General features: G+C 42.8%; 1 protein-coding gene across 3 annotated transcripts in view; it reads right to left on the minus strand.

Moving 5' to 3' along the window:
• Positions 1-26,722, minus strand: part of AFAP1 (actin filament associated protein 1) — a 440,313-nt gene that overhangs the window by 84,962 nt on the left and 328,629 nt on the right. For all 3 annotated transcript variants that reach the window (XM_029591685.1, XM_029591691.1, XM_029591678.1), the window contains 3 exons: positions 22,113-22,205; positions 11,122-11,203; positions 6,596-6,745 (listed from right to left, as the gene is read on the minus strand). In XM_029591685.1, the coding sequence (XP_029447545.1) occupies positions 6,596-6,745; positions 11,122-11,203; positions 22,113-22,205 (325 nt within the window). The remainder of the gene's footprint in view (positions 1-6,595; positions 6,746-11,121; positions 11,204-22,112; positions 22,206-26,722) is intronic.

Consider the following 26,722-nt stretch of genomic DNA (forward strand, 5'->3'; position numbering starts at 1 on the left):
AGAGAGTATATATGTCAGACAATGTGCTTGAAGCATTAATGAATTGCCCTTATGAGGTAGGGATGTTAATTACCATGATTAAGGCAAAGTCTGAGCGACTATTTAATAATGGAATAGGTTCAGTTTAGTTCGGGAAAGGCTTTCATGAATAGCCACGTTTTGAGTCTTATGGAGAATCCCATTTATGGTAAGAAAACTTACTTTCTTTGACGACAAGCACGGCTGAGTTAGCCATGACACGGGGAATCTCAAGTTGAGGGGGTGCATGGCAGAGCATTTTCTAAATAATTAACCCGGAACCCTGATGGTGAGTAGACTACAGGGTGAACATGCTGCGCAAAACTGCTTACCTAATGTTACTGTCACTTCTTAACAGATTATCTAGATCGCAGTGGGACATGAAGGTGTGAACTGACAACCAAGTTGCTGCTTTGCAAATGTCTTCAACTGAGACTGCTCTTAGGTGAGCCAATGCAGTAGCCATGGTTCTTACTTGATGAGTTTTGATAAAATCTATGATCTAAAGGTCAGCCAGCAATTAGAAATGTGCGATACAATCTGCTAGCCAGATAGATAACATGCACATGGCAACAGCCATGACCAGTATGTTAGGATCATAAAATAAGGTTGCATTCTCTTCAGATAACAGCTTAAGGCTTTTTTTTTTTTTTATAGTCCAGTGAATGAAGGACCTTCTCCGCTTTATGCTTGATGGCAAATCACCCATTCTGATAGAAGGAATTCTTTGCCTTTCAACGAGCCTATCTATGCCCTAATGAATCTGATTCTCTGGGAGGGGATGAGGTTTGACTTGGCAAAGTTGTCTATGAAGCCTAGTGATTGAAGGAGTTGGATCATCATCTGCAGGGAGTCCAACACTTCTGCTTGAAAACGTCCTGTCATTTGCCATTTGGTCAGGTAAGGGAAGACACAAACCCTTGATAACAAAGGTGTGCCATTGCTACAACCAGGCATTTCGTGAAGACCCTTGGGGGCCGCCGAGAAGCCAAAGGGAAGAACCTTGTATTAGTAGTGAGAAGAATCCACCATGAATCTATTTCCAGTGAGATGATTGGATGGGTAAATGAGCATACACATCTTTCACATCCAGGGCACACATTCAGTCTCCTGCTTGGATGGTGGGGAGATCCAGGATAGATCTCAGTCTCTCTAAGTTCATGGGAAAAGAAATAGTGGGAATAGAACTCCTTGCCATGATCTTTGGGAGGGACAGGTTCTATCATCCTCTGGCTGAGAAGTAATTCCACCTTGACACAGAGTTGGGCTGAGTGAGATGGATCCGGATTGAAGGCTAAACCCTTGTACAGTGCTGAGTGAAGCAGAAATGGTAACCTGAATCCAGGGCCGGTGCAAGGGTATTAGGCACCCTAGGCAAACCATACAGTCTGGCGTCCCCTCCCCATACACAATTTTAAATTATGCATTTATAACATATTTTACATGAAAAATGACATTCTGAGGTAAAATTAATATACAAGTTGTTATGATAATTTCGTGCACTGTTGTGATGCCAACAAGAAAACTTTGCATCTTGGACTTCATATGGCATCATACCTATTATGATATATTTCGGCATGGTCCTCCCGTATCAACACAGTACTATCTGCCAACACTCAAAGAATAACAACCCTATCTATGAAAAAGAATACCAAAAATATTACACCATAAAATATCAATACACCTCCTATCAGGAAAACAGAACAGGCCAAACTACTACAGATCCTTTCAGAGAAACCACATGCTAAAAGAATGCTTCATTTCAGTCTTTGCATGCAGAACACAAACCCTCACCAAATACAGAATAAAGCCACATAAAGTATAAATAGAAATGTGCAGACAAAAACTGAACTGTAAAACGCATCATGCCAGACTCTATACAATGTAACAATGGAAAAACAAAAATTTCACCATTCCTCGTGAAGCAAATCAATAAAATAAAGATATATAAATCATTAATCATAATTATAAAATCATACAAATAAAATAATTTCAAAACAGCTGATGAATTGAATATCCAATAATTAAAGACTCATGCAAATTTTGAAAGCTTTACCAAACTCCAATAAAATATTTCAAAGAGCAGACACATCACATACTACCCAATAATTAAAATGGTAGTCAATCAAGAAAAATGAACTTAAAAAGCCACCTTTATTTACCCTCTCCAGCAGTTCTCCTACTCCTTTCCCTTGCAGGCCATACCAGAAGCAGCAGTAGCTGCTGAAGCTGTCCTCACAGTCCTCTTTCTTAGGAACCACAACCAGTCTCTTCTCTCTCTCTCTCACACACACACACACCAGTCACACCCTCAGGACCAGTTTCTGTCTCTCACACACCAATCATCTCCCCAACCAGTCTCTCTCTCTCTCTCACACACACCAGTCATCTCCCTGATCAATCTTTCTCACACATACACACGTCACCTCTCTGGCCAGTCTCTCTCAATCACACAATGCTCTCACTCTCTCTTACTTACACACAGGCTTTCAATCACACACATGCTCTATTTCACTTACAAACAGGCTCAATCACACACATGCCCTCTCTCACAGCCACAAGCCAGCCAAAAACATGCTCCATCTCTCTCGCACACACACACACATTGTCGCACAGAAGCAGCCTCCCTGACTCACATATACACCACGCACATACAGAAGCACCCTCCTTGACTCACATATACATCACACACATACAGAAGCAGCCTCCCTGTCTCACATACACATTACACTCTCACAGAAGCACCTTGCTTTCAGACTTGCAGCATTTTTCACTTTTACTAAAAGTGAAAGTGATGCTCCCAACCATTAAATAAGAAAACCACATTCCTATCAAAAGGCGAAATGACACCCTTCCTTCAGGTTCTGTACTCCCAAGGGACAGACACCCACATCGTAGAGCTTCTCTTGTTTTACGCTTTCAGGCAATAAAGCAATTGTCTTTCTTCAAACTATCAGTCATATGATTATTCATGTGGGAGATATGGAACAGAAAGACATCCTTAGTCAGCTTCCCTTTTAAATGGGAAGATTCCGGTCTTAGTCTTTAAAAATATACATTTTCTAAAGGCTTAAAAAAAAAAAGCAAAACAATTTCAGATTCTTTTCTAGTCTTCATGCTTAAATTATGCTTAAAAAAACCAAACAAACCCCACCTGGCATCAGTATCTTAAATTTGTGATTTTGCTGAGATGAACATTTTAAATACTTTAATTTTTTTTGCTTTAGTATTTGTCTCTACCCACTTTAAGTTAAATTTTATTTTCCAAAAGAGGGATGCTTAAAATTCAGTAATTTCATCTTTCATCCAACTTTTCGAAAGTTGAGGTAAATGTATTATTATATTTCATTTTTTTAAACTGGCAGATTCCTTTCTCACATACACACACACACTCACAGAAAGAAGATCGGTGCCGAGACTTAGGGGGCGCCGCGGCAGGCAGCCAGCTCCCGACTCGCCCTGCCTCCCCCCGAGTGCCACCCTCCCGACACCCCCCTAGTGGTCCAGCGGAGGTCCTGGGAGCGATCTGCCATTCCCGGGGCCTCGGCTGTCACTAAGCAAAATGGCGCCGGTTACCTTCAGCCACTGTCACATGGTAGGGGCTGAAGGCCACTGGCGCCATTTTGCTTAGTGGCAGCCGAGGCCCCAGGAGCGGCAGATCGCTCCCAGGACCTCCGCTGGACCACTAGGGGGGTGTCGGGAGGGTGGCACTCGGGGGGGGGGGGGAAGCAGGGCGAGTCGGGAGCTGGCTGCCTGCTGCGGCGCCCCCTAAGTCTCGGCGCTTGGTCTCCACTTAGGCGAGTTGGAGGCTGGCAGAATTTTGAAAGGGCACTTTTTGCCCTTTCAAAATTCTGCTGCCTGCCACATTGCCCCCTAAGTCTCGGCACCCTAGGCACAGGCCTAGCTCGCCTAGTGGTTCCTCCGGCCCTGCCTGAATCTACAATTTTGAGGACTCTACTGTCTTTGGTGATCTACCATTCTTCAAGGAACAGGTGAATCATCTCCCCAAAGCCGGAGAGTCCAGTCTTGTCAACAACTAGGCTCAAGTTTAGGCTGGGCCTATTGTGGCGTCTTAGGCTGATGTCTCTTATGCAGGCATCCACATGCCAAAAATTGCTGTTGTAGTAGTGCAGGTAGAACAAAATAACTCAGAAATTGGCAGACTGGAAAAGTGAGCACTCAAAAGAAAAGTAAGGATGTCTAGAAAGGCTGTTTGGATCCAGCAGACTAGGTCTGAATAGCCGCATGCTGCTCCTTAATCTGGACAATGGTTTCTCTGACTTTATTCCCAAAGAGATTGTTCCCAGAACATTGGACTTTTGCCAATTTATTTTGAATATCCTCAAGCAGGCTGCTGGCTCTCAAACAGTCCAGCTATCATGTTTCAATCGCTGCTGCCAATGATCTTGCAGCGGTGACAAAAAACTCATTTGCTGACTGGATGAGATGACGTTCACACTCTTCTGCATCCAGAAGAGACTGCCTCCTACTTCCTGTCCAGAGACTCTACTAGAGGCTTCAACTTGTAAATGCAGTCATGTAAGTACTGCATCATATAAAAGTTAGTGAGCCGCAAAGTGGACATTCAACATCAGGTTCTGAAAGATGTTTTTCCTGAAATTGTCCAAGAACCTGGGTTCCTTATCCAGAGGTGTGCTGTAAAAAAACCTCTGGTCTTTAAGCACACTCCACTACCATAGACTGGTGCTACAGCTGAACTATGCCCAAACCAACAGCTTGTTGTACTCTGTATTTAAGGACCAATTTCCTGGCCACTTGGAGGCAGGAGGCTAGATTATCCCACATTCTCATTTGCAGATCCTGCAATGGATTGAGATTGCTGCTGATTCGGAAGGAGTTTCTAAAATTTGTAGTAATTCGAAGACCTCGGTGCATAGGTCCTTGTCCCTATGGATGTTAACACAGATTACCCTGCTCAGCATGATCAGGAATCTGGAGTATGAGAGGTCTTCTGGTGAGATAAGTGATCTGGTAGATCAGGTAAGGGGTCTTAGGAGATCCCTATACCTACTCTGAACCAAGTAGTGGAAGGACACTAACACTTGGATCCCAATGAAGATGATAGCAATTGGAACGGTGAGCTTGCTCACCTCAGAGGGGAAAACTCATAGAAACGTGATGGCAGACAATATGGCCTATCTAGTCTGTTCATCTGCCCAACTAATTTAGCTTTACAATTTTCAATCCTCTCTCAGAGACCACTTGTGTTTATCCCATACTTTCTTGAATTCAGATACTGTTTTAGTCTCCACCACCTCCATTGGGAGGCTGCTCCATGCATCTACTACCTTCTTTGTAAATAAATATTTCCTAAGATTACTCCTGAGTCTACCCCTTTTCATCCTAATCCTATGACCTTATTCTAAATCTCCTGTGCATGGAAACCTTTGAGATATTTAAATGTCTTTATCTCAGCTTTTCCTCTAGGGTATACTTGTTGAGATTTTTAAGTTTATCCCTATATGCTTTAGAATGAAGACCATTAACCATAGATCACAGACACCCTCTCGACAGACTCCAGTTGTTTATATCCTTTTGAAGATGCGGTATCCAGACTCTTACACAATATTCCAAATGAGATCTCACCAAGGCCGTATACAGAGGCAATATCACCTCCCCTTTTCTGCTGACGATTCCTCTCCCTATGCAGCTAAGCATTTTCCGAACCCCCACTGGATCACCAGGAGTATTTTTGTGAGTAAAGGAGGGGGGGAATCCAGGGAGGTGGGGGCCTTGGCCTTCAGAGGACAGATTTTTATAAAGAAGGGGAGGGCTAGGAGGTTGGATGTGGGGCCTGGCGACAATGTAAAAATATTAAAAAATTAATTTTTTACAATGGGTTGCTTCCGGGATAGCAGAGGTGGGTGGCAGGGGGAAGATCTATGGAGACCCCTGGGGTTTTTGATTTGCGGTGAGGGGAGCATATTCAGAGCCATTTGGCCCTATTAAGCAACAGTGTCCCCACACTCCTAGGGCTACTACCATGCATGGTTTGGGGGGCATTTACTACTGTAGAATTTTACCACAAGGAAAAATACTATAGGAATCACAAAGTGGCAGGGCTTTGCAACTTCCATAGTATTTTTCCCCTGGCTTAGTGAATGAGCCCCTAAGTTTGAACTAGAGATAATGGAGAGTGAAGTAATTTGCCCAAGGTCACAAGAAGTGTTAGCAAGATTTGAATTTTGTGATCCTGCTGCTCTCACCACTAGGCTACTCAGATACCCACATAGTAACACCTAAAGGTGGCCAGACTGAAATTAAGTGACAGTACGTATATGATCTGCCCATATTTGACTGACGACAATATTCTGATAACAGTACTTTACAAGAAGATCATATTGCATATTATTGTTTTAAATATTTTAAAATCTAACCACAGACTGTAACACCTACAATATAATTTTGTTAGAAAAACAAGTGTACTTCAGTTATTAAGTTCTGACATATATGATGGCAACACACCTAAGAATTTGTTTTCTTTTTACTGGAACAAATGCCCAACCTTCGCGATACTCTCATAGACAGTATTTAATGACCAGATGGAATTGCATACCACATGTTGGAACATCTTCTTCAGCTGATGATGTCTGTTCATCTGTAGAGGGTTTTTTCTTTCCTAAACCGATGATCTTAGTGATTTTTTTTCCAGTGACTTTAGTCACCGTACCCTTGGGCTCTGACTTTGAACTCTTTTTCCTTTTCACTAGTGAGAAAAAAATTATATGACTGTTTGTTCAAATGAAGACCAAGCCCAAGATTTTAAAAAAGAAACCATACATTAGGAAAACTAATTCCATCTTAGATAAGCAAGAGTAACACAAACCATACTTACTTATAAAACAAAGTGCATTGTACTAGTAAACTACAAGCCACATTCTAAAAAGATTGTAATTTACCAATGAGCAAACTGTTGCTTTCTAAGCATTTCAGGTTAGCCATAACAATGAAAACTTGGACCATGAAAGGTAAGAGACACATTTCAACAATAATTTTAAAATGTACCATTGAACCCTTTCATTCTAACTTCTCTTCACTATAATTATCATTTTGATTTAGTGGTCTGTGGCCAGAGTTATTATGTGTTCTGGATTCAGTCCAGACACTCTGGAATGAATGTGATGCTGTATGACCTTCTTTCCCTATCCTTAGACTGGATTACCATCAAAACACAATGCCAAGGAGCTAAAGCAGTATGCTACTCAGCAGACATACAAATATACCACTGTAGTCTGACCTGGCCAAATTACCCACACGTTGGTAGGAAAACCAGCTTTAAGAAAGACCCACAAGCACAATGTGTGTGTGTGTGTGTGTGCGCATGTATATATCCATATATCTGTCAATCTACATCTAAGAAGAAAATGAAGGTGAAAAATGATATATGAAAATAAATATCTGTCTAGGCTTTTTAAGGATACTTGTGTTTAACTTTGAGACAAATATAATTAGACATCCTACATGCTTAGACTTAGCGCAGCATACAGCTTTTATGCAACTGTATTTACTTTAAACTTAAAATGAAAAACTGTTTACAATACAATGCAGACTTAAATCAAATGTCACTTGATGCTATCTGGGTAAAATATATTTAGTGTTATTTGGAAAAATCCTCTAAAACATTATTTGGCCCTTTCAACTTGATGGGAAAGCTGTGGCTGCCATATTAGTCCAGTAGAAAACTGGAGCATCTCTTAGTTCTGCTGTATCTGAAGGAATAGTCCATGTGGTCTTGAAAGCTCCTGTACCAGTCTCTTTGGCTGGTCTTCAAAATTATCTCACAACCCACAAAGATTTCACAAGATGGTTAAAATATAAAGAGAGGGAAAAATAGCTATATACAGTACACAGAGATTTGATTTTTTTTTCTGGGCTCTATCACAGCTAGAGACTTGTCAGAGGCTTATCAGTCACTATGTGGGAAAATCAAATCCCATGACTAGAATACTAGAGATGCAAGCAATTAGAAGACACGAGATGTTTAAATGAAGGAGAAAGGCAAATATGGGTTGAGATAGGCAAACGTCTGATCTTGGTACTGCATGTTTTAATCTTGAACCTAACAAAAATATGTCCAGTCAAGGAAGAAAAAAAGTGCACAAGCAGACCACCTTCTACAGGCAAGCTTGGATGCTTTTTATTTTTTGCATTAGTTTCAGGGTTTGCAGAATATGGTTCAACAATTATATGGAGAATATAATGGAAATAAGCACGATTTGGAGCCTAATCGTGTGAAATGTAAATACTCTTGAAGCAAATAGTGTGGAATAAACATGGTCACACAGGGGAGCATACAAAGAGTCAAGGTGTGAGACCAATAGATTGTGCCGTTCTGAATAAACAAAGGTAAAAATCCAGTGGAAGTCTTTTAAACAGCCTTTATTTTAGGTGTCAACATGTAGTATCAAAGGAATGTAGTCCCCCGGGACAGTTGTTTTTCGTCGTAGGGATTGTATTGGGAGGACCCAGGGGGAGCAAATCCCAATCAGTTGATAACATCTATACAGAAACAAAACTTGCATAGTGAGAACAGCGGCATAATTTACAGCTGGAAGACATTTATAGAATTCATATATTAACTATGAACCCAACTGAAGGTTAGCAGGTGTACTGAAACAGTTTACAAGGTATTCAAGTATTAGTTAAGAGGTGTCCTGAAAAACATAAGAATATCATGTAATTACCAGAGGAAACACATAACAAGCTTGGCAGGGGCCAACAGAGGTAAAACGTACCGGAAGTTTTTAGCGAACTTCAAGTAAAACAAGATGCAAATTAAATTTCCTGCAAAAGGCTAAATAAACAATAAGACCGCATGCTAGAGGGAACCAACTAAACCACCAAAAATCAGCGACATACATATCAACAGATTTGATATGCTGAGTGTGAGGCAACAGGATACCTACTGTAATGAAAAAGAGAGGTGTTTCAGAAAAGACCACCAAAAAAAACTAGCTGGCCAATCATGAACAACGTAAGAGGGTTACATGATCTAAGCACGACACTAATTATAAATTGCAAATCCAACCAGACAATTTAGAGAAAATCTGAAAGAGATCTATAAATGAAAAGCAATTAAAAGGGGATCTGAAAGAGAACTGGACTAAACTCAGCTAAGGGGAAAAAGAAGAAGGGGGACTGCTAAGAGAACTTACATCATATAAAACGTTTATATGCAAGTGGATCATTCAATCTCTGTAAAAATCATGCATTAACTATGTTTTCAATTGAAATTTAGCAGGTGTACTGAAACATTTAAAAAGGAATTCAAGTATAAACTGTTATAAGGAAAAACATAATTGACTCAGCAGGGGTCAATAGATGTAAGTGCCAATAGGCATAAAACATACCGGGAGTTTTAGTGAAATTCAAGTTAGACAAAGTGTGTATGCAATTTCCTGCAAAAGGGTAAACAGACAGCAAATAAACAGTAAGCCTGCACGTTAGAGGGAATTAACTAAACCGTCAAAAGTCAGAAACATACATACCAACTGATTCAATATGCCAAGTGTGAGGTCGTAGATCACCTACTATAATGAAAGAGAAAGGCGTTTAGATGCTGCTTCAGAAAAGACCGCCAAAAAACTAGTTGGCCAATCATGATCATCATAAGGGGATCACATGATGTAAGCACGTCTCCCATTATGAATTAAAAATCCAACCGGACTTCAGAGAAGACCTGAAAGAGAACAATGAATGAGAAGTAATTGAAAGGAGACCTGAAAGAGAAATGGACTAAACTCGGCTTAGGAGAAACAACAGACGGGGGACCACGAAGAGAACTTAAGGCATATGAAACATTTAGATACAAGTGGTCCATTTGCTGTCTCTGTTAAGACCCATAAGTATTACAGAATTAAGTTTGAAGATCCAGCATTGTTCACGATGGGTTAGCAAGCTGGGAAAGTTATCTCCATGTCTTGGGGGATAGCAGTGCTCAAGTGCAAAAAACCTCATCTCAGTAATTGAGTGTGAAAAGTCTTCCCAATGGGCAATGAGAGGGGGTTTCTAGGCAGCCTGAGCGAAGACACGAGTGGTATTCAATAATTCTAGTTTTCAATGGTCGAACAGTTTTGCCTACATAAATAACAGGGCACGGGCATAAAATTACGTAAATCACAATGTTGTAGTGCAATCAGAAAACTGATTTAGGGGATAAAGCTTCCCCACAACAGGATGGACAAACTCAGTGATAGATAACGATAGTGGACAGACCGAACACTGTTGGCATGGGTGATGCCCATATTGACAGGCGAGAAAGACGGAAGGGAACAATGTAGTTCAGAGTGAACCAAATGATCACAGAGGTTACTACTTCCGCAAAAAGCAAACCTTGGACTATCAAGAAACACAGGATGTGGTATGAAGATCGATCAGTGACAACGTATGATGCGACAAACTTGCTTAATTCTATGAGAAAAAGGAAGTATACAAGTAATGCGATCAGAAGGCTCTTTTAATCGAGGGATAAATAGTAAATCCCTATTAATGTACACAACCCACTTGAATGCTGTTTTGAGGACACAAAGGGTAGTCTCTTGCATGGAAGATTGCAATTAGTGACTGTGACTGGGAGGAAAAAAAAAAACAGATCGAGAAGAATATAAACGCTTTAATCTAAAAAACTGACCAAGAGGTATATTATTCCGCAGTGAACAGGAGTGAAAACTTGAATAATGCAAGAGCATATTCTGATCTGTTGGTTTCCGAAATAAAGAAGTCTCAAAAATACTCTTGAAGCAAAAGCTAATTTTCCTCTAAAACACATTAACATAGTATTGGAAGCTATTTGAGAAGAAACAACTCCACTGGAACAATTAGATGAATTTCAGAGGGTCCAGAAGCTCTCTTGGCTGGTACCTGCCCTGCTTCCTGCTCAAGAAGACCACACAGACAGCCTTCCCCTCCCACTCCAAACCCCAATGACTGTATGTGTCTGATCATACACATGCATACCTGATGCAGGCACATGGCAGACTTACAGACATGGTGAAGAACTACAGGCACATTTCCTTCATTCTGAAATGTCCCTAAAAAGCCATACTATAATATATTACATCACACTGAGTATTCCACATTTACCTTGCTCCTTCCCATTAGATACGACAATTCCATTTTCTAGGTTGCCCTCTCCGTCAGAGCTTGGCCTCTCAGAAGATAATTTCTGCATCGACAGAGGAATTAAGTCATATGTTATAGTTACAGTGGCCAAGTGGTGAGGCTTAGCCAATGTGAAGTTATGCTTATTATGTAATAAAATACAAAATCCAAATCTGTCAGGAGTGCTATCCTTAAGAGACATTCCTTATGTCCTTGCAAAGCCATTAAAATAAGTTGCAAAATGCAGACTGTAATGTACTGTTTTAGCCATGGGCAGTTTTTATTATTAACAAAGCCCGATCTATAAAACAGTGATGATCAACCCGTAACCGAGGCGCCACTTGTGGTTCTCTGGAGACATAAGTGTGGTTTTCCGACAACATAATTCTTAAACTGTACATAAGGGAACAGAGTAAATACTTGAATCTTAAGGTTAATAGAAGATAGCAAATGAATGTGGCTCTGAAGGCCGTTATCTGTGTTTAAGTGCTGAATGACAAAGGTGGTGGTTCCACTGCTGTAGAGCTTTGAGCTACACAGAATAATGAATTCTTGTATATAACAGATACAGTATTAGCACATGTCAAATTTTATACACATGGCAGCAGTACAGAATCACTGAGCTTTATTAACAATGCTGCAGCAGAGGCATGGCCTGGGAGAAACACTGGGTGATCCACATTTATCATTAAAGAAAGTGAGCCTACTGGCAAAACATTGGGGTAATTGGGTACAGACACTCTTCTTCAATGCTCTGCTCTGATGATATTTTATAATTATGTGATAAAGTGATTAAGAAGAAAGGTTTCAGGGTTGGCCCGATGGGGATGGCTGTATGCCATCATTTGGAAGACCTGTTTTCTGGGCTGGCCAGGGCTGGGGGTGCTATGGAGGCAGCACTCACAGCCCCTGGGAGGAAGGAGTCATTGCTCAAAGGCAACAGCTAATGGTCATCCACATTAGCTGGGATCCTTGGGTTGTAGAAGGAGCCGCTGTCTGACACTCAATCAAGAACTCTTAATAGCGGGGCTGAGTTGTATGGTTCTGTATCAGCTGGGTTGACTTATGGGGGGTTGCTGTGATAACTGGGCTGATTTGTAGAGGAACACTGTGATAGCTGGGCTGAATTTTAGGGCTTGCTGTGACAGCTGGGCTGAACTGTAGAGGGTCGCTGTGACGGCTGGGCTGAACTGTAGAGGGTTGCTGTGACGGCAGGGCTGAACTGTAGAGGGTCGCTGTGACGGCTGGGCTGAACTGTAGAGGGTTGCTGTGACGGCAGGGCTGAACTGTAGAGGGTTGCTGTGACGGCAGGGCTGAACTGTAGAGGGTCGCTGTGACGGCTGGGCTGAACTGTAGAGGGTCGCTGTGACAGCTGGGCTGAGTTGCAGGCGTTGCTGTGATAGCTGGGCTGAGTTGCAGGCGCTGCTGTGATAGCTGGGCTGAATTATAGGGGTTGTCCTCTTGACTGAGTTTAACCAAACAGGCTGAAGCAGACCTGGTTTGCCCTACTGCATGCATGGATTTTTAGTAATGTTTTTCCCACTTATTTCCCTAAGAAAATCAGAACTATAAATTTATGCTGTTCAGCTGACTTGGGGTGAGGTGGCAACCCTACTGAGTTGGGAAGAGAAATATCAACATAGGGGAAAACTCTCATCTTTCCAAATAAAGGTTCATAGGACTGTTGCCCAGTAAAGATTAGTTTCAATTGAACTGGAGGCCCAAAGTAGAAAGAGGAAACTACTTCCTCCATGCCTGCCCTCTCCTCAAAAACTAAAAAGAAGGGAGATTCATAGCAACGGTTTCCCTAGTTGATGAACACCACACACTCAATATATCAGGCAGCCCAAGTCTCCCTATGGGGCGGAGGTAGAATGCAGTGACAGGCTACAATTTGTTTCTCTGGCTCTTTTGAACCCCACCCCAGTCTCCCTGAAGCCAACAATACAGTTGGGCTGTCCAAGTGTATGCCTGTAAGATGGCATACACTTGGGGGCGGATTTTCAGAGCCCTGCTCGCCTAAATCCGCCCAAATCCGGGCGGATTTAGGCGAGCAGGGCCCTGCGCGCCGGTAAGCCTATTTTACATAGGCCTACCGGCGCGCGCAGAGCCCCGGGACTCGCGTAAGTCCCGGGGTTTTCGGAGGGGGCGTGTCGGGGGCGGGCCCGAACCACGCGGCGTTTTCGGGGCGTGTCGGGAGCGTTCCGGGGGCTGGCCCGGGGGCGTGGCTACGGCCCGGGGCGGTCCGGGGGCGTGGCCGCGCCCTCCGTACCCGCCCCCAGGTCGCGGCCCGGCGCGCAAGAGGCCCGCTGGCGCGCGGGGATTTACGTCTCCCTCCGGGAGGCGTAAATCCCCCAACAAAGGTAAGGGGGGGTTTAGACAGGGCCGGGTGGGTGGGTTAGGTAGAGGAAGGGAGGGGAAGGTGAGGGGAGGGCGTTAGAGGATTCCCTCCGAGGCCGCTCCGATTTCGGAGCGGCCTCGGAGGGAACGGGGGTAGGCTGCGCGGCTTGGCGCGCGCCGGCTATACAAAATCGATAGCCTTGCGCGCGCCGATCCAGGTTTTTAGCAGATACGCGTGGCTCCGCGCGTATCTACTAAAATCCAGCGTACTTTTGTTTGCGCCTGGAGCGCAAACAAAAGTAGGCTTATTCGCGCTGTTTAAAAATCTACCCCTTGGTGTATATACTGGTGCTATAAGATGGTGTATATACTGGTGCAGTAAAATGGCATTCCTACCTGACAAGTAACACTCCTTTACAAGTCTTTTTCCCTGTAGCTGAAATAATACCTCTAAATAACTAGCATAGTTAAGTAATAACAACTGACACTTCATGCCCAACTACAGTGTTCTTCATTGTAATGCCCAGAGGCCAGTGGTGGCTCCTATTGATCCCAAGTGTGGCTCCCTAACACTCTTAATCCAATATACACTCTCCCCCTACCTTTTCCAGAGCAGCTGTTCTGTTTTCTTCTGACACTGTCCAAACTTCTGCACCATTCTTGCCAGACCACAAGAACAGGCCTGGAGTTCAGGCACTGAGAGCCATACAATGCCAAAAGCAAACAAAACAGCTGTTCCAGAAGTGGCACTGACAGCATGCTTCTAGAAAAGGCAACGGGTAATTAAACTCCGTTGGAGGGGAGGGGCAAGCTGGCTTGAAAAGAATGGGGGCAAGGACACAATGGTGGAGGCTGACTGGTGGGGAAATAGCTACTTACCTGATAATTTTCTTTTCTTTAATGAGGATAGGTGGATCCACGACCAGTGGGTTATGCACCTCTACCAGCAGATGGAGACAGAGCAAAGCTGATGTCTTGGTATATATACACCACTGCACTGACATCAGCTGATAATCAGTAACAGATAACCACTCCAGTACTCAGCTAACAGGAAACCACTGAGCTTACACAAGGAGTGTAAAAACACTAGTCTAGGGACTGGATTGACACTTACCAGTAATCCCTGGAATGTGCAGCCACGCAGAAAGACAATAGCACAAACATCCAGCAGCCGAAGACAGGAAGGTGGATCCACCTACCCTCATTAAAGAAAAGGAAATTATCAGGTAAGTAGTAATGTCTCCTTTCTTAGCATTCGGATAGGTGGATCCATGATTAATGTGATGTACCAAAGCAACTCCTGAACAGGGTAGGAGGCTACCTGTGGTCCGATCAATATCACATGTACAAAGGCTGCGTCCTCTCAGGCCTGCACATCTAGGCAGTAATGCCTGGAAAAGGTATGTAAGGAAGATCACATCGCAGCTCAGCAAATCTCGATTGGAGACAGCAATCTAATCTCTGCCCATGCCACTGCCTGAGCCCTAGTGGAATGAGCCCTAACCTGACTAATCAACAGCTGTTCAGCATCCACACATGCAGCCATAACTACCTCCTTAATCCAGTGGGCTATTGTAGCCTGCAACACTGGCACACCCTGTTTACTCCTACCATGGAGTATGAACAGCAGTCTGTCTTCTTGAGAGGTTCAAAACCTCTAAATACCTCAAGATATGCCTCTTGACATCCAGGGACCGTAACAGATGTTATTGATCCACATCTCTCTCTCTGTCCAGAGTCTGCAGAGAAATTGATTGATTCAAATGAAAATCCAAGACCACCTTTGGCAAAAAAGGATGGAACAGTACTCAACTATATCTCCCCCGAGTCACCTGCAGAAACGGCTCCTGGCAAGAAAAGGCCTGCAGTTCAGAAACTCTAAGCACAGAACAATTGCCACAAGAAGCACCATTCTCAAGATACGTAATCTCAAGGAAGGCTAGTCAGCTGTCAAAAGGAGGGACCTGCCAGAAAATAAAAAAAAACAGATTAAGGCACCACAAGGGCACCAGCAATTGCAAGGGAGGACAAAGATGCTTCTCCCCTCCCCTTTAAAAAAAAAAAAAGCCACATCTGGAGGAGCAGACAGGGAGCCACTATTCACTTGACCTCAAAACAAGCATGAGCCGCCACCTGTGCCTTCAATGAATTAAGGGCCAATCCCTTACTCAATCCATCCTGCAAAAAATCCAAAATGAGCGGGCTCTTAACCAAACAAGGATGAACCACTCGATTCTCACACCAAGCCTCAAACATTCATCAACCTGCATATAGGCTAAGGAAGTAGAGAACTCTTTCGCTCGTAGCAAGGAGGCAATCACCTCAATGGAATATCCACGCCTCAGCAACCTAGCTCTCTCAAGGGCCATACCGAAAAACAAAATGAAGTCAGATCTTTGTGAAACACAGGACCCTGCCATAGTAGAACCCTAATCGGATAGAAGAGCCCACCAAGATCCTTCGCAAATCTGCATTCTATGGCCTCCTAGGCCAATCTGGTGCCACCAAAAGCACCATCCCCAAGTGACACTTGATCCAGAAAACCATTTTGCCCAACCTGGGCCATAGGGGAAGGCATATAGGAGCTTGCCCTCTGGCCAGGGCATCGATGCACAAGGCCCTTGATCTCTTCTGCGACTGAAAAAGCGATGCTTACTGTCGTCACATTGCCTGACATTATTCGGTCCGCTCAACCTTGCAATCAGTCGATGAATTGTAAGCATGACCTAGGCTTCCAGCCGATTAATGCTCCAGAGAGACTCTTCTGTACTCCAGCGCCCTTACGCTGTCAACTCCTGACATCGAGCCCTCCAACCTTGGAGGCTTGCATCCGTCAAAGAATATTAGCTAGTCTAGTGTTCATAGGGAAACCCCCTTCCTTAGATGGTCTGCTTGCAACCATCACAGCAACTGTATGTTGATCTCCACTGGTAGGCAAAGCCATATTGAATAGTCCTAAGACTATAGTCTCCAACAAGCCAGCAGAGCATGCTGAAGAGGGTGCATATGTGCTCTTGCCCACGGAACCACCTGTAGGATGGCCACCAACAACCCGAGCACCTGTAGATAAGATCACACTGTCAGGCGTATTGTTTCTGTCAATAGTTGCACATGCAACATCAGCTTCTAAATGCAGCCATCTGGCAGGAACATCCGCCTTGCTTTCTGTCAAACCAAACACCGAGATATTCCAGTGTCTTGGATGGCTGTAGATTGCTCTTGGCCAAGTTCACCACCCAACCTAGTTCCTGTAGCAAGGAGGCACCATGCATAAGCCCAAAAGCTCTCTTCCAGACTCTTGGCCTGAATCAGCTAATCATGTAAATATGGGTGAACCAGGATGCTATCCATTCTCTACACTGCCACAACCACTTAGGAAGGTTCTGGACGCGGAAGCCAACATGAAGGCAGTGCTTGAAACTGATAATGTCACCCCAAAACAGTGAAATGCAGAAACCTTGGATGCTCCAGACAGATGGAAATATGAAGGTACGCTTCTGACAAATCCAGAGACGTCAGAAATTCCCCCGACTGCACTACCATTATCATTGAGTGTAAAGCTTCCTTGTGAAATGAGTCACCCACAAATGATGGTTGACTGCCTTCAAAGATGGGGCAAAAGCAGCTCTCACTCTTGGGCACAAGGAAATAAATGGAATACCGGCCTATATTTTCTTGAGACATGGGCACTGGAACTACAGCCTGCAGGCTGAGGAGCCATGACAGCGTACACTCCACTGCTTGCTTTTTCTGTGGAGAATTGCAGGGAGACACCATGAAAAAGTCCCAAGGGACACTGAGAGCACAGCCATCTCTTATCCGATCTGACATGATCTCAATAAAAAAAGAGACAGGCGACCCCTTATCATCTGTTCCTGGGGGTGGGTTGGCACACCTTCACTGAGAGGCTACTACCTGAGCCTGCTCATCTTTCAGGCTGCTGGGGACAAAAGGACTGAGACCTGCTCAAAGCCTGAGTCCTCTGAGAAGCCACTCCTCTGTAGGGTCGAAAGTGTCTGAAACCCCTAGAACAACCTCCCATATCAAAGGAGCGAGGTGTCCATTTCTAATCCTCTGGTACCCGAGGAACCTGGGACTCACCCCACTTATTGGCCATTTTTTAATTTTTTTTTTAGCTCACTCGAAACAAATGTGATCCTTTAAAGGGCAATTTTGTAAGATTAGACTTTGAGATTGTATTGCCAACAATTACTGAATCATAGCTGACACCTGGCTGCTATTACTGAAGCCACTGCTCTGGCCGAAGTGCGGACCAGCTCGCAGCCCACATCTGCCAGAAAGGTGTCTGCCGGTTCCATCACTGCCCTGGAATTCACACCAAATTCATCGACGTCCTGAGAGAGAGTAAACAAGAGTGAGCCACCAGGGAGCAAAAGAAGCTGTCTGCAAATCCATTGCCACCACTTCAAGGCCTGCTTAAGAATGGCCTGCGAGGATAGTCGCCTGCTTGGCGATGGCACATCCAAGCGCATCCACTTTTGGAAGCGCAATTGCTCTCTCACAGTCGGATCCAGAGGGTATAGCCCTACACGGCTTGTTCCCCTTTAAAATTAGCTTCCGGGGCACCCCATTCAAGATCAATCAATTCTTGAATAGCCTCCAAAATAGGGAAGAAACAAGAGGCTTTATGCCAAGAAATCAAAATGTGATCCTTCTTTGGTTCAGAAATTGAATCACCCCCCCCCCCCCCCCCCCAGTAACTGAATAGTTCTATACGGCTCCAGCCCCGGAAACATTTTCTCATACATATACACAGATCGCAGCGTACGACTAGAACAAGTAAATTACAGCTGGAAATCCCATCACTCCCATTAGCCAAGCTATCCATCACAAGGAACAGAGCCATATCCATCGCTGGTCCGAAATTATGGAACTCACTACTAGAACACTTGAGCTCACATAGCAACATTAAATCATTTAAAAAAGAGCTCAAAACATGGATATTCAATCAAACATTCAAAGATGGTATTGGTTAATATAAAATAACATATCTCATGCATAACCTTTTTCGGATATGCAATGGCACTACTAAGACTATGACACAGAACGTTTTAAGCTACAATATACATGGTTTGATCACAGATATACCCTGTTATAAACATTGAAACTGCTTGTAATAAGTTAGTTTTCTCTTTTCCAGTTTTCAGTTTACTGTTAAATGTAATAGGTTGTTGTACTTGTAAACCGAAGTGAAGGCTGCTAGCTATACCTCGGTATAAAAAAACTCTTAATTAAATAAATAAATAAATAGATAGATAGATCGATCAATCCTCCAGAGAGTAAAGATCAGCTTCATCATCATTGCCATCTGGGTCCCTATTGGAGTGACCCACAGCAGGTCGGGATGCACTTAAATGCTTACCCGCAGCACCAGGCGCATGGGAAACTGCAGCCTGTGATCCTGAACTGTTAAGATTGGCCAGAGTCGACGAAAGTGCCTGAAGAAAGAATTGCAGCCCTTGAAAAGTACCCCCAGAAAAGCTAGAGGGGTCCATGTTAAAACCAGGGGGCGTCAGTCCTGCATCCACTGAACTACCTTTCCTCGCTGACGAACCAGTTAGGGGCGCCTCAAATTCAGGCAAAACCTCTGGCAGCACTTTTTTTTTCCTTTTTCTTCATTCCTGCATCCTGCTGGGAAGGACCAGGCTTAGCAAAATCAGATGGAGAAAATTGTCCCTGAGCCTCCAAACAGTGCTGACACAAGAGGGAATGCCAGACTGAGATGCCTTAACAGGCAAGCAGAACAAGGTTAAGGCACTTAGGCTTCTTTGCCATCAGCGCCAAGAGTTTTCAGTTTGCTCCAACAGGCTTCTGAGAACTGTGCGCCCAGCTGTGCGCGCAACAGGCACTTGGAAAAAAAAAAAAAGGCGCTCAAAAACTAGGCGCCTAACACACCATTCAGATAGAAGCTCAACTGAGCGCCTACCCAAGCAATCAGTCTGTATGCAACTTGAGCACCCGCCTAGACGTCCTTATGCGCACCACAACTGAGTGCCCAGCTAGGCAAACAACTAGACGCACAGTTGGGCACATAAGCGCGACCAACGTTCCTGAAGAAGGCAATCTTATACGCAGAGAAAAAGCAGGTGAACGACGCTGCGGCCTATCACGCAGCGAACAATCCAAGCCTGAGAGCGGTGCCTAGCCCAGAAGGCTGCTCAACCTGCTAAGCTGCCCGAGTCCACAAGCTCCCCTGGAGGTGGGAATGGACATCGGATCAGTACACCGAGCGTGGAGACCGGAGGGGAGAGGAATCTCTAAAATCAACTCCCCCTTACCTCTTTTTTTTTTTTTAACCTGACCTCAGCTCGACCTGGCTGAGTACAGCATCGGTCTCTAGTTGCGAGGGGGAGAGGCATAGACCTTCACCACCACGCTCACCTTCCTACACATACTTGCCTTTCAGTTGGGGTTTTTTTTTTTTATTTACAGCTAAGTCCACGCCGAAACCAGCTACCCAAACCAAGGCACTCATCTGAGGAAAGGATCTGAAGATATCATCTCAGGAAAACTTGACTGAGGGAGAGACCATAAGGTATCACCAAAGGAGAGCACGGCAATAAACTTTTTTCTTCTTTTCTCCTTCCACAAAGAACTTTTAATGCAATCCCCAGTAGGGAGATGCACATCCACCATCTGCTGAAGACAGAGAAATACTGGTGGGCTGATGTAAGTGCAGGTGTATATATGCCATAACATCAGCTTTGCTCAGTTTCCATTTGCTGGTAGAAGTGCATAACCCACTGGTCTTGGATCTACCTATCCGAATTAAGCTCTGGAATTTGTTGCCAGAGGTTGTGGTTAGTGCAGTTAGTGCAGCTGGGTTGAAAAAAGGTTTGGATAAGTTCTTGGAGGAAAAGTCCATTAACTGCTATTAATCAAGCTGACTTAGGGAATAGCCACTGCTATTCAGTGCATCAGTAGCATGGGATCTTCTTGATGTTTGGGTGCTTGCCAGGTTCTTGTGGCCTGGTTTGGCCTCTGTTGGAAACAGGATGCTGGGCTTGATGGACCCATGGTCTGACCCAGCATGGCAATTTCTTATGTTCTTATGAATGATAAAAAAGGAGGGTGTATTTGGAAAGAGAGTGTGTGGGGGGTAGACAGGCTAAGGGGAAGGAAAATAGAGAGTGTGGATAAGCAGACTTTGTTTTAGTTACATGCGTCACACTGAGTGTTCCTGAGCAGCTGGGATGATCACATCATTGGGGAGGGACCACCCCTTGTCTACAACACTGGTCACTGACAGGTACTAATCCTGGCTTTCACTCTGAATTTTTTTTTTTTTTTTTGCCAAAGAGGCCCCCACTTGAAAAATAGTAACTATCACTTCTCTAGTGTCAAAAGCTGAAAGACCAAGGCAAAATACAAAGCCTTAATGCACCAGGGCATTAAACAACAGGAAAAGATCAACTCTAAAAGCCTTTGTTACTTTTATTAGGGTTTTTTTTTAATTAAATGTAATTAAATATAATATTATTTTAATATAAGAATGATTTCAGAATTTTTTTTTTTACCCATAAGTAAATTAGTGAAGTAAATTGTTGGGCACCATAACACAACAGCCTTGCCTCAATGTTCATGAAATAGCCTATTGGGTTTAGAATGTGTATTAATTTGATTTTCCATGTGCACATTAACATGATTTCAATTTTACATTCCAAATTACTATTTATTAGCTTTATTTCTGCTTTAGCTCAGATCCACTGTTAGGTTCAGCAGAAACCATCACAATGCACCAAAGGCTGACCAGCCAGTCAAATCACTGGGTTAACTGAAAAGCTTCCTCATCTCTTTCCCGTACATTGCCGCTATGAACAGTGGAGATTGACTGTTTCAAGGCTGGCACACATAGAAAGCTGTTGCTAGCGATATATAGAGCTGGTTGACATATATGCATGTGCAAATTTATTTATTTAAAACATTTATATTCCACAAAATCCACAGAAAGTATTTAAAGAGGACTGTAATCAATACATACATATTGTTAAAACAGTGCAGTGAAAGACTAACAGGAAGAAGAACCTAAAACTAGCAATCAAATTTTTATGGGGGGTGGGGAGTGTTACAAGACATTTAGATAAATCATATTATAGAGGAAAATGTGATGCTACTTAATTGCTATGCATACTGGCACATTTAGATAAACCTAAAATGGATTTTCCAGGGCTGACTATTATGACAGTGCAGGTGGCCTGATGGCGAGGAACATGGATTAGGAACCAGAAGACCTGAGATCAAGCCCTGTTTTTGACACTCGTTCTGACCTTGGACAAATCAGTTCTTCTTTCACTGCCTTGGGTACCCACTTAAAAATGTAAACTCTCTCAGCTGGGACTCACTACACCTGTATGTTCTACACTAACGTGACCTGCTTTAGGATGCTACATAAATATTTAAACGATAACCATATTGTCAGTCATTAAGAAAGTGAAATGGAGACCATGCGAAGTGCACCTTAAAGCTATTAAGTGGTGCAAAGCAGAGTACGACCATGAGCTGGAAAGGAACTTAGACTCACTCGCAGATAGCTGCAAAAGAATAGTAAATGTAAAGGTGAATCTGCATCTATTACCTAAAGCACCTTCAAAAACTGTGGTTTTGGTATTTACCTTTTCCAGTTCTGTCTTGGGTACAGGTGAACTAGATGACGGTCCATCAGAATCTATGGTACCATTGCACGTGCTGCAAACATCTTTTATCACCTTAAAGAAGAACACATTTTTATTAATGTCCAAATGTACACAAACATTGGGTTTGTTTCAGTGAGGGAAGAAAGTTGGGTAGTTACATCAGAAGCAGCTAAGAAACCGGACGGAGTGAGAGTTTATATCTGACTCTTAAAGAGGGGCCAAGTAATTTATTAAAAGTTATGTAGAAATAAGGGTCAACAAGCAAGTTGCAGGTGACATCCTTTTTATTGAACTAACAACAGATCTGTGACTAGCTTCCAAGAGTTATCCTTCCTTCATCAGGTCAGTGAAGAAACACTGCAGCACACTGGGTTCAAGCCTTTGTTTATCTCTTCTCAGGGGCGTACCTAAAATATTTGACACATGGGGCGGATACTTCTTTGGCATCCTCTCCCCCAATATATAATTTCAAAATTTTCTAAACATTGATAAAATATTTCAAAACAGCAGACATCAAATAACACCCAATAATTAAAACTAATAAGGATTTTAAAAATCTCCCTCTCTCAATATCTGTCATCCCAAGTGCACACACACACAGACACACACAATGCTCCCTCCCTCTCATACACACACATACATGCTTAGCGAGAGACAGAAGAGAGCATGTGTGTGTGTGTGTGTGTGAGAGAGACAAACTTTCTCTGTACCTCTCTCACACACATGCTTCCCTCTATCTCTCTCCCACACACGCACAATACAGACAAAAACTGAACTGGAAACCACAAATCAGATTCTGTACACAATGCAGCAATGGAAAAGCAGAAAATCACTATTCCTGAATAAAAATACAATCAAGAAATATAAATCAATCAGAATAGTAAAGCCATACTAAAAAATACATTTCAAAACAGCTGATGAATAGAATATTATTCAATTAGAAGCTCCTGTACAAATTTTTTAAAACTTTCCTAAACATCGATAAAATATTTCAAAACAGTAAACACATCAAATAATACCCAATTAAAACTAATAAGGATGTTAAAAATCTCCCGCTCTCCATATATGTCATCCTGAAGGTCCATATATGTCCCTGAAAGTCTCATCTATATACCTCTCTGTCTGCCTCAGCTCCTCCAGGTTTGCCACTCTAGCCTCCAGAAATCAGAGTCGTTCTTTGATAGGAGCTCTTTGCACCAGGTACACATGTACCTGGTGCAAAGAGGTTCAAGCCTTTGTTTATCTCTTTCTCTTGTAGTAACCCCTCCTCCATTTCCTCGTTGGGATTCCTCAGTCTGGTGCAAAGAGGTTCAAGCCTTTGTTTATCATTTCTCTTGTAGTAACCCCTCCTCCATTTCCTCGTTGGGATTCCCCAGTCTGGTCCCACCTTTGTTTTCCTTACTTTACATCCAACTCTAATACCTGCCCCCACGCTAATACCTGCCCCCTGCTATATTTCTCTCTTTCTAGATACTAACTGGACCAGTTCTTGTATTCCTCCCTATCAGTTGCACCAATTGTACCCGTTGTACTAGCTTTTGTCAATTTCTTGTTTCTTCCGTTATCTGCTCCGCCTGCGAGCGAAGTTTTCTACTGTTTTGGCTTCTATTGCTCTATGTACAGCCCATGAGTGAAGTTAATGTACCCGTTGTACCAGTTGTACCAGTTTGTGCCAATTCCTGTTATCTTCTGTATTGGTATCGCCTTCGAGCGAAGTTTTCTACTGTTCTTGTTTTCTATTGTTCTATGTACAGCCCATGAGCAAAGTTAACGTTTACTGTAAACCGAGGTGATCTGTATCCCATACAGGAACCCCGGTATATAAAACCTAATAAATAAATGCACAATTTCTCACCGGCAGGTAAAAAATTATACATGAGACATTCGATGCAAAAGACTGGGAGGCCCCCTCTTGCTGCTGGACTGCCTTCATCTTAAATTTGTTCAGTTCCTAGTTAAGTTTTAGGTTGCTATGAGAGTAGGAATGCATACAATTAGGGTCCTTTAAATGTATTAGTGTGTTCACTATATATCTGGTAGAGAACTACAAGGCAATGATTAAACTCTTGATAAGGTGTGGGGAATTTCTGAATTTAAATGTAAAAGGCTGATTTTTTTTTTAGTGTGAAAGTGTCACCTGCCTATAAATTACAGGATGAAACGGGGGTGGGGTGGGAGGTAGGTAAATGCAAACACACTAATTCCTGGTTTTTGCCTTCCCTCTGACTAGCTACTTAATATAGACACACAAACACATTAAATAATATACCCCAATAGTTTACATCTCCCCAAAACTTAAGTTCTAAAAATTTCCCCAAGCAGTACTTACTGATTCTTTTCAGCCACCAGCAAGGTGATCCTCTCCTTTCAGTGCTCCCACTGGATTGTGGGTTACTGAGCTCTTCCCTTACCATATTGTTAACAGTTTCCTGCTATAGGGCCATATTTCATATAGACTAAAACAATCTATTATTACATCTACTGAAAAAACCCTACTTTAGATCATCACTATTTTGTAGTTATCAACTAATAATTAATATCCAGTATCTGCCTAAAGTGATTGAAAAGATGGTGACATCACAGATGACTACACTTAAGGAAAATTCATATTGTTAAGCCAGATTTCATGCTAGTTAGAGCATGAAGTCCGTGCTCATTTTATAACGTGATGTTGTCATGAGGAGTCCAGATAAGGATGAATCTGGCCTTGTATTTTTAGACTTATGCCTTTCAGTTGGTGAACCACTAACTTCATTTGGAGAAATGCCAGGCAGCAGGCCTTATGGTAGGGGCGGCTGTCTCTGGTCCTCGAGAGCCACCAATGGGCCAAGCTTTCAGGATATCCACAATGAATATGCCTGAGATAGATTTGCATGCACTGCCTCCATTGTATGCAAATGTATCTCATGCATATTCATCCTGAAAAGCAGGCCTGTTAGCTCTCGAGGACCAGAGTTGTCCGGCTCTGCCTCGTGGGCTCAGTTGTTCTATGGACCTCTTTTTTTGTCAGATAGCTCTTTTGTTGTGTGAACAAATGCTACAATGCTTTTTTCTTCTTAAATATATGTGTAAGGCCTTTGGGGGAATATCATCTGTTCATTTAGTCTTTTAGTCTACATGTACATGCAGATGATATTCAATAGGTAGTGCCCCTAGGTAAACATTCATCTGCTGCTATAATATCTTTGAATACTTGTCTCAACAAATTAGTGTGGCGGCTTTAGAGCAGTAAAGTCTATTTTAATAGCCAAAAAATCTGAAATTTTATAGGAATGGAAATTTGATATCTGCTATTTCATGTTCCCAATGACTGACCGCGTACAGGGTTTAAACTTGATTTGAATCTCTCCCTGGAGGCACACTATATCAGTTTCAAGAGGAGCATACACAAAGTTTAAAGCTTGTGCGAAAATTGCAACCTTTCTTGAACTTTCAGACCTTTAGAACAGTGATGTATGACCTAGTAGTTATTTCACAGATTGTCTACTGCAGCTCCAATTGTTACAGAATGTGGCAGCTAGGGTAGTTACTAGAAGCCCTAGGCAAGCACACTTCACTCCATTATTGGTTGCCGGTTTATTTATTTATTTAGTTGAAAGAATGTATTTTCTGCTTATATCGGAGCAGTGGTTTTAGCATGCACTATGTTTAAGTTGCTGACTTTGTGTTTCTGGATCCTGAGGGGCAAGGGGCCACTAGGTTTGGTGCATAGCTTGGTATGGCACGAAACAATTCGGGAGCTCTGATCAAGTCAAAGATATTTGCAGGTCGTTCCCACAGTATGGGTGCTGCTGGATCCTGAGGGGGCAAGGGGCCACTATGTTAGAGATTTAGCTCTTTTTCAATTGCAGCAGCAATACCGTGGAACAGTTTTGCCACTAGAGGTCAGACAAGAAGCATTGTACCTGGCCTTTAGAAAAAACATTACGTTATGGCTTTTTCCCATTGCCTAAGTGGCTGTGCTGCTCCGAGTTCTGCTGTTGCTCTTCCTGTGATGTGTTTTGATGGGTCTGTTATTTTTTGTTTTGTTTGTTTAGGGGTTTTTTTGTTTGTTTTTTTTTGGGGGGGGGGTTTGAAGTTTTGGATTTTTTCTGATTAAGTAATTTTTATTCACCACTTTGGGTGACCTGTAGGTCAGTGAGGTGGCCTAGAAACTTTACAAAACAAAAGCACTATTTATTGATTGATTTATTTGCATCGCTTCCATGATGGTCACGTGCACTATGCTGCAACGTTGATGTAGAACAGTTTATTTTAAAGAAACTGGCAATCTGCAGCAATCCAATGAGTCTTGCTGGGTTGCAAGTGGCCTTGAGTTCCTTGTTTGGGTAGTTAAATGGTAAATGCCAGGCTACATAAGTGCCTGGTCACAGTATGACATCTTTATCTAGATCTTGACAATGTTCTATTTTAAGACTGTATATTTTGCTAGTGTTCTCTCTTTGTATTATAGTCACCATTTTACATAATACGCTAGAAAAAAGGACTACGGTATATAGTTCACTAAAAGAATCTCTTGATTTACAGAAGACATTACTATCCATAATTATTTCTGTATATTAAAATTCTATACATCAAAGCCTATCTTC

This window comes from Rhinatrema bivittatum, chromosome 1 (genome assembly GCF_901001135.1).
Source record: "Rhinatrema bivittatum chromosome 1, aRhiBiv1.1, whole genome shotgun sequence".
NCBI classification, from domain to species: Eukaryota; Metazoa; Chordata; class Amphibia; order Gymnophiona; family Rhinatrematidae; genus Rhinatrema; species Rhinatrema bivittatum.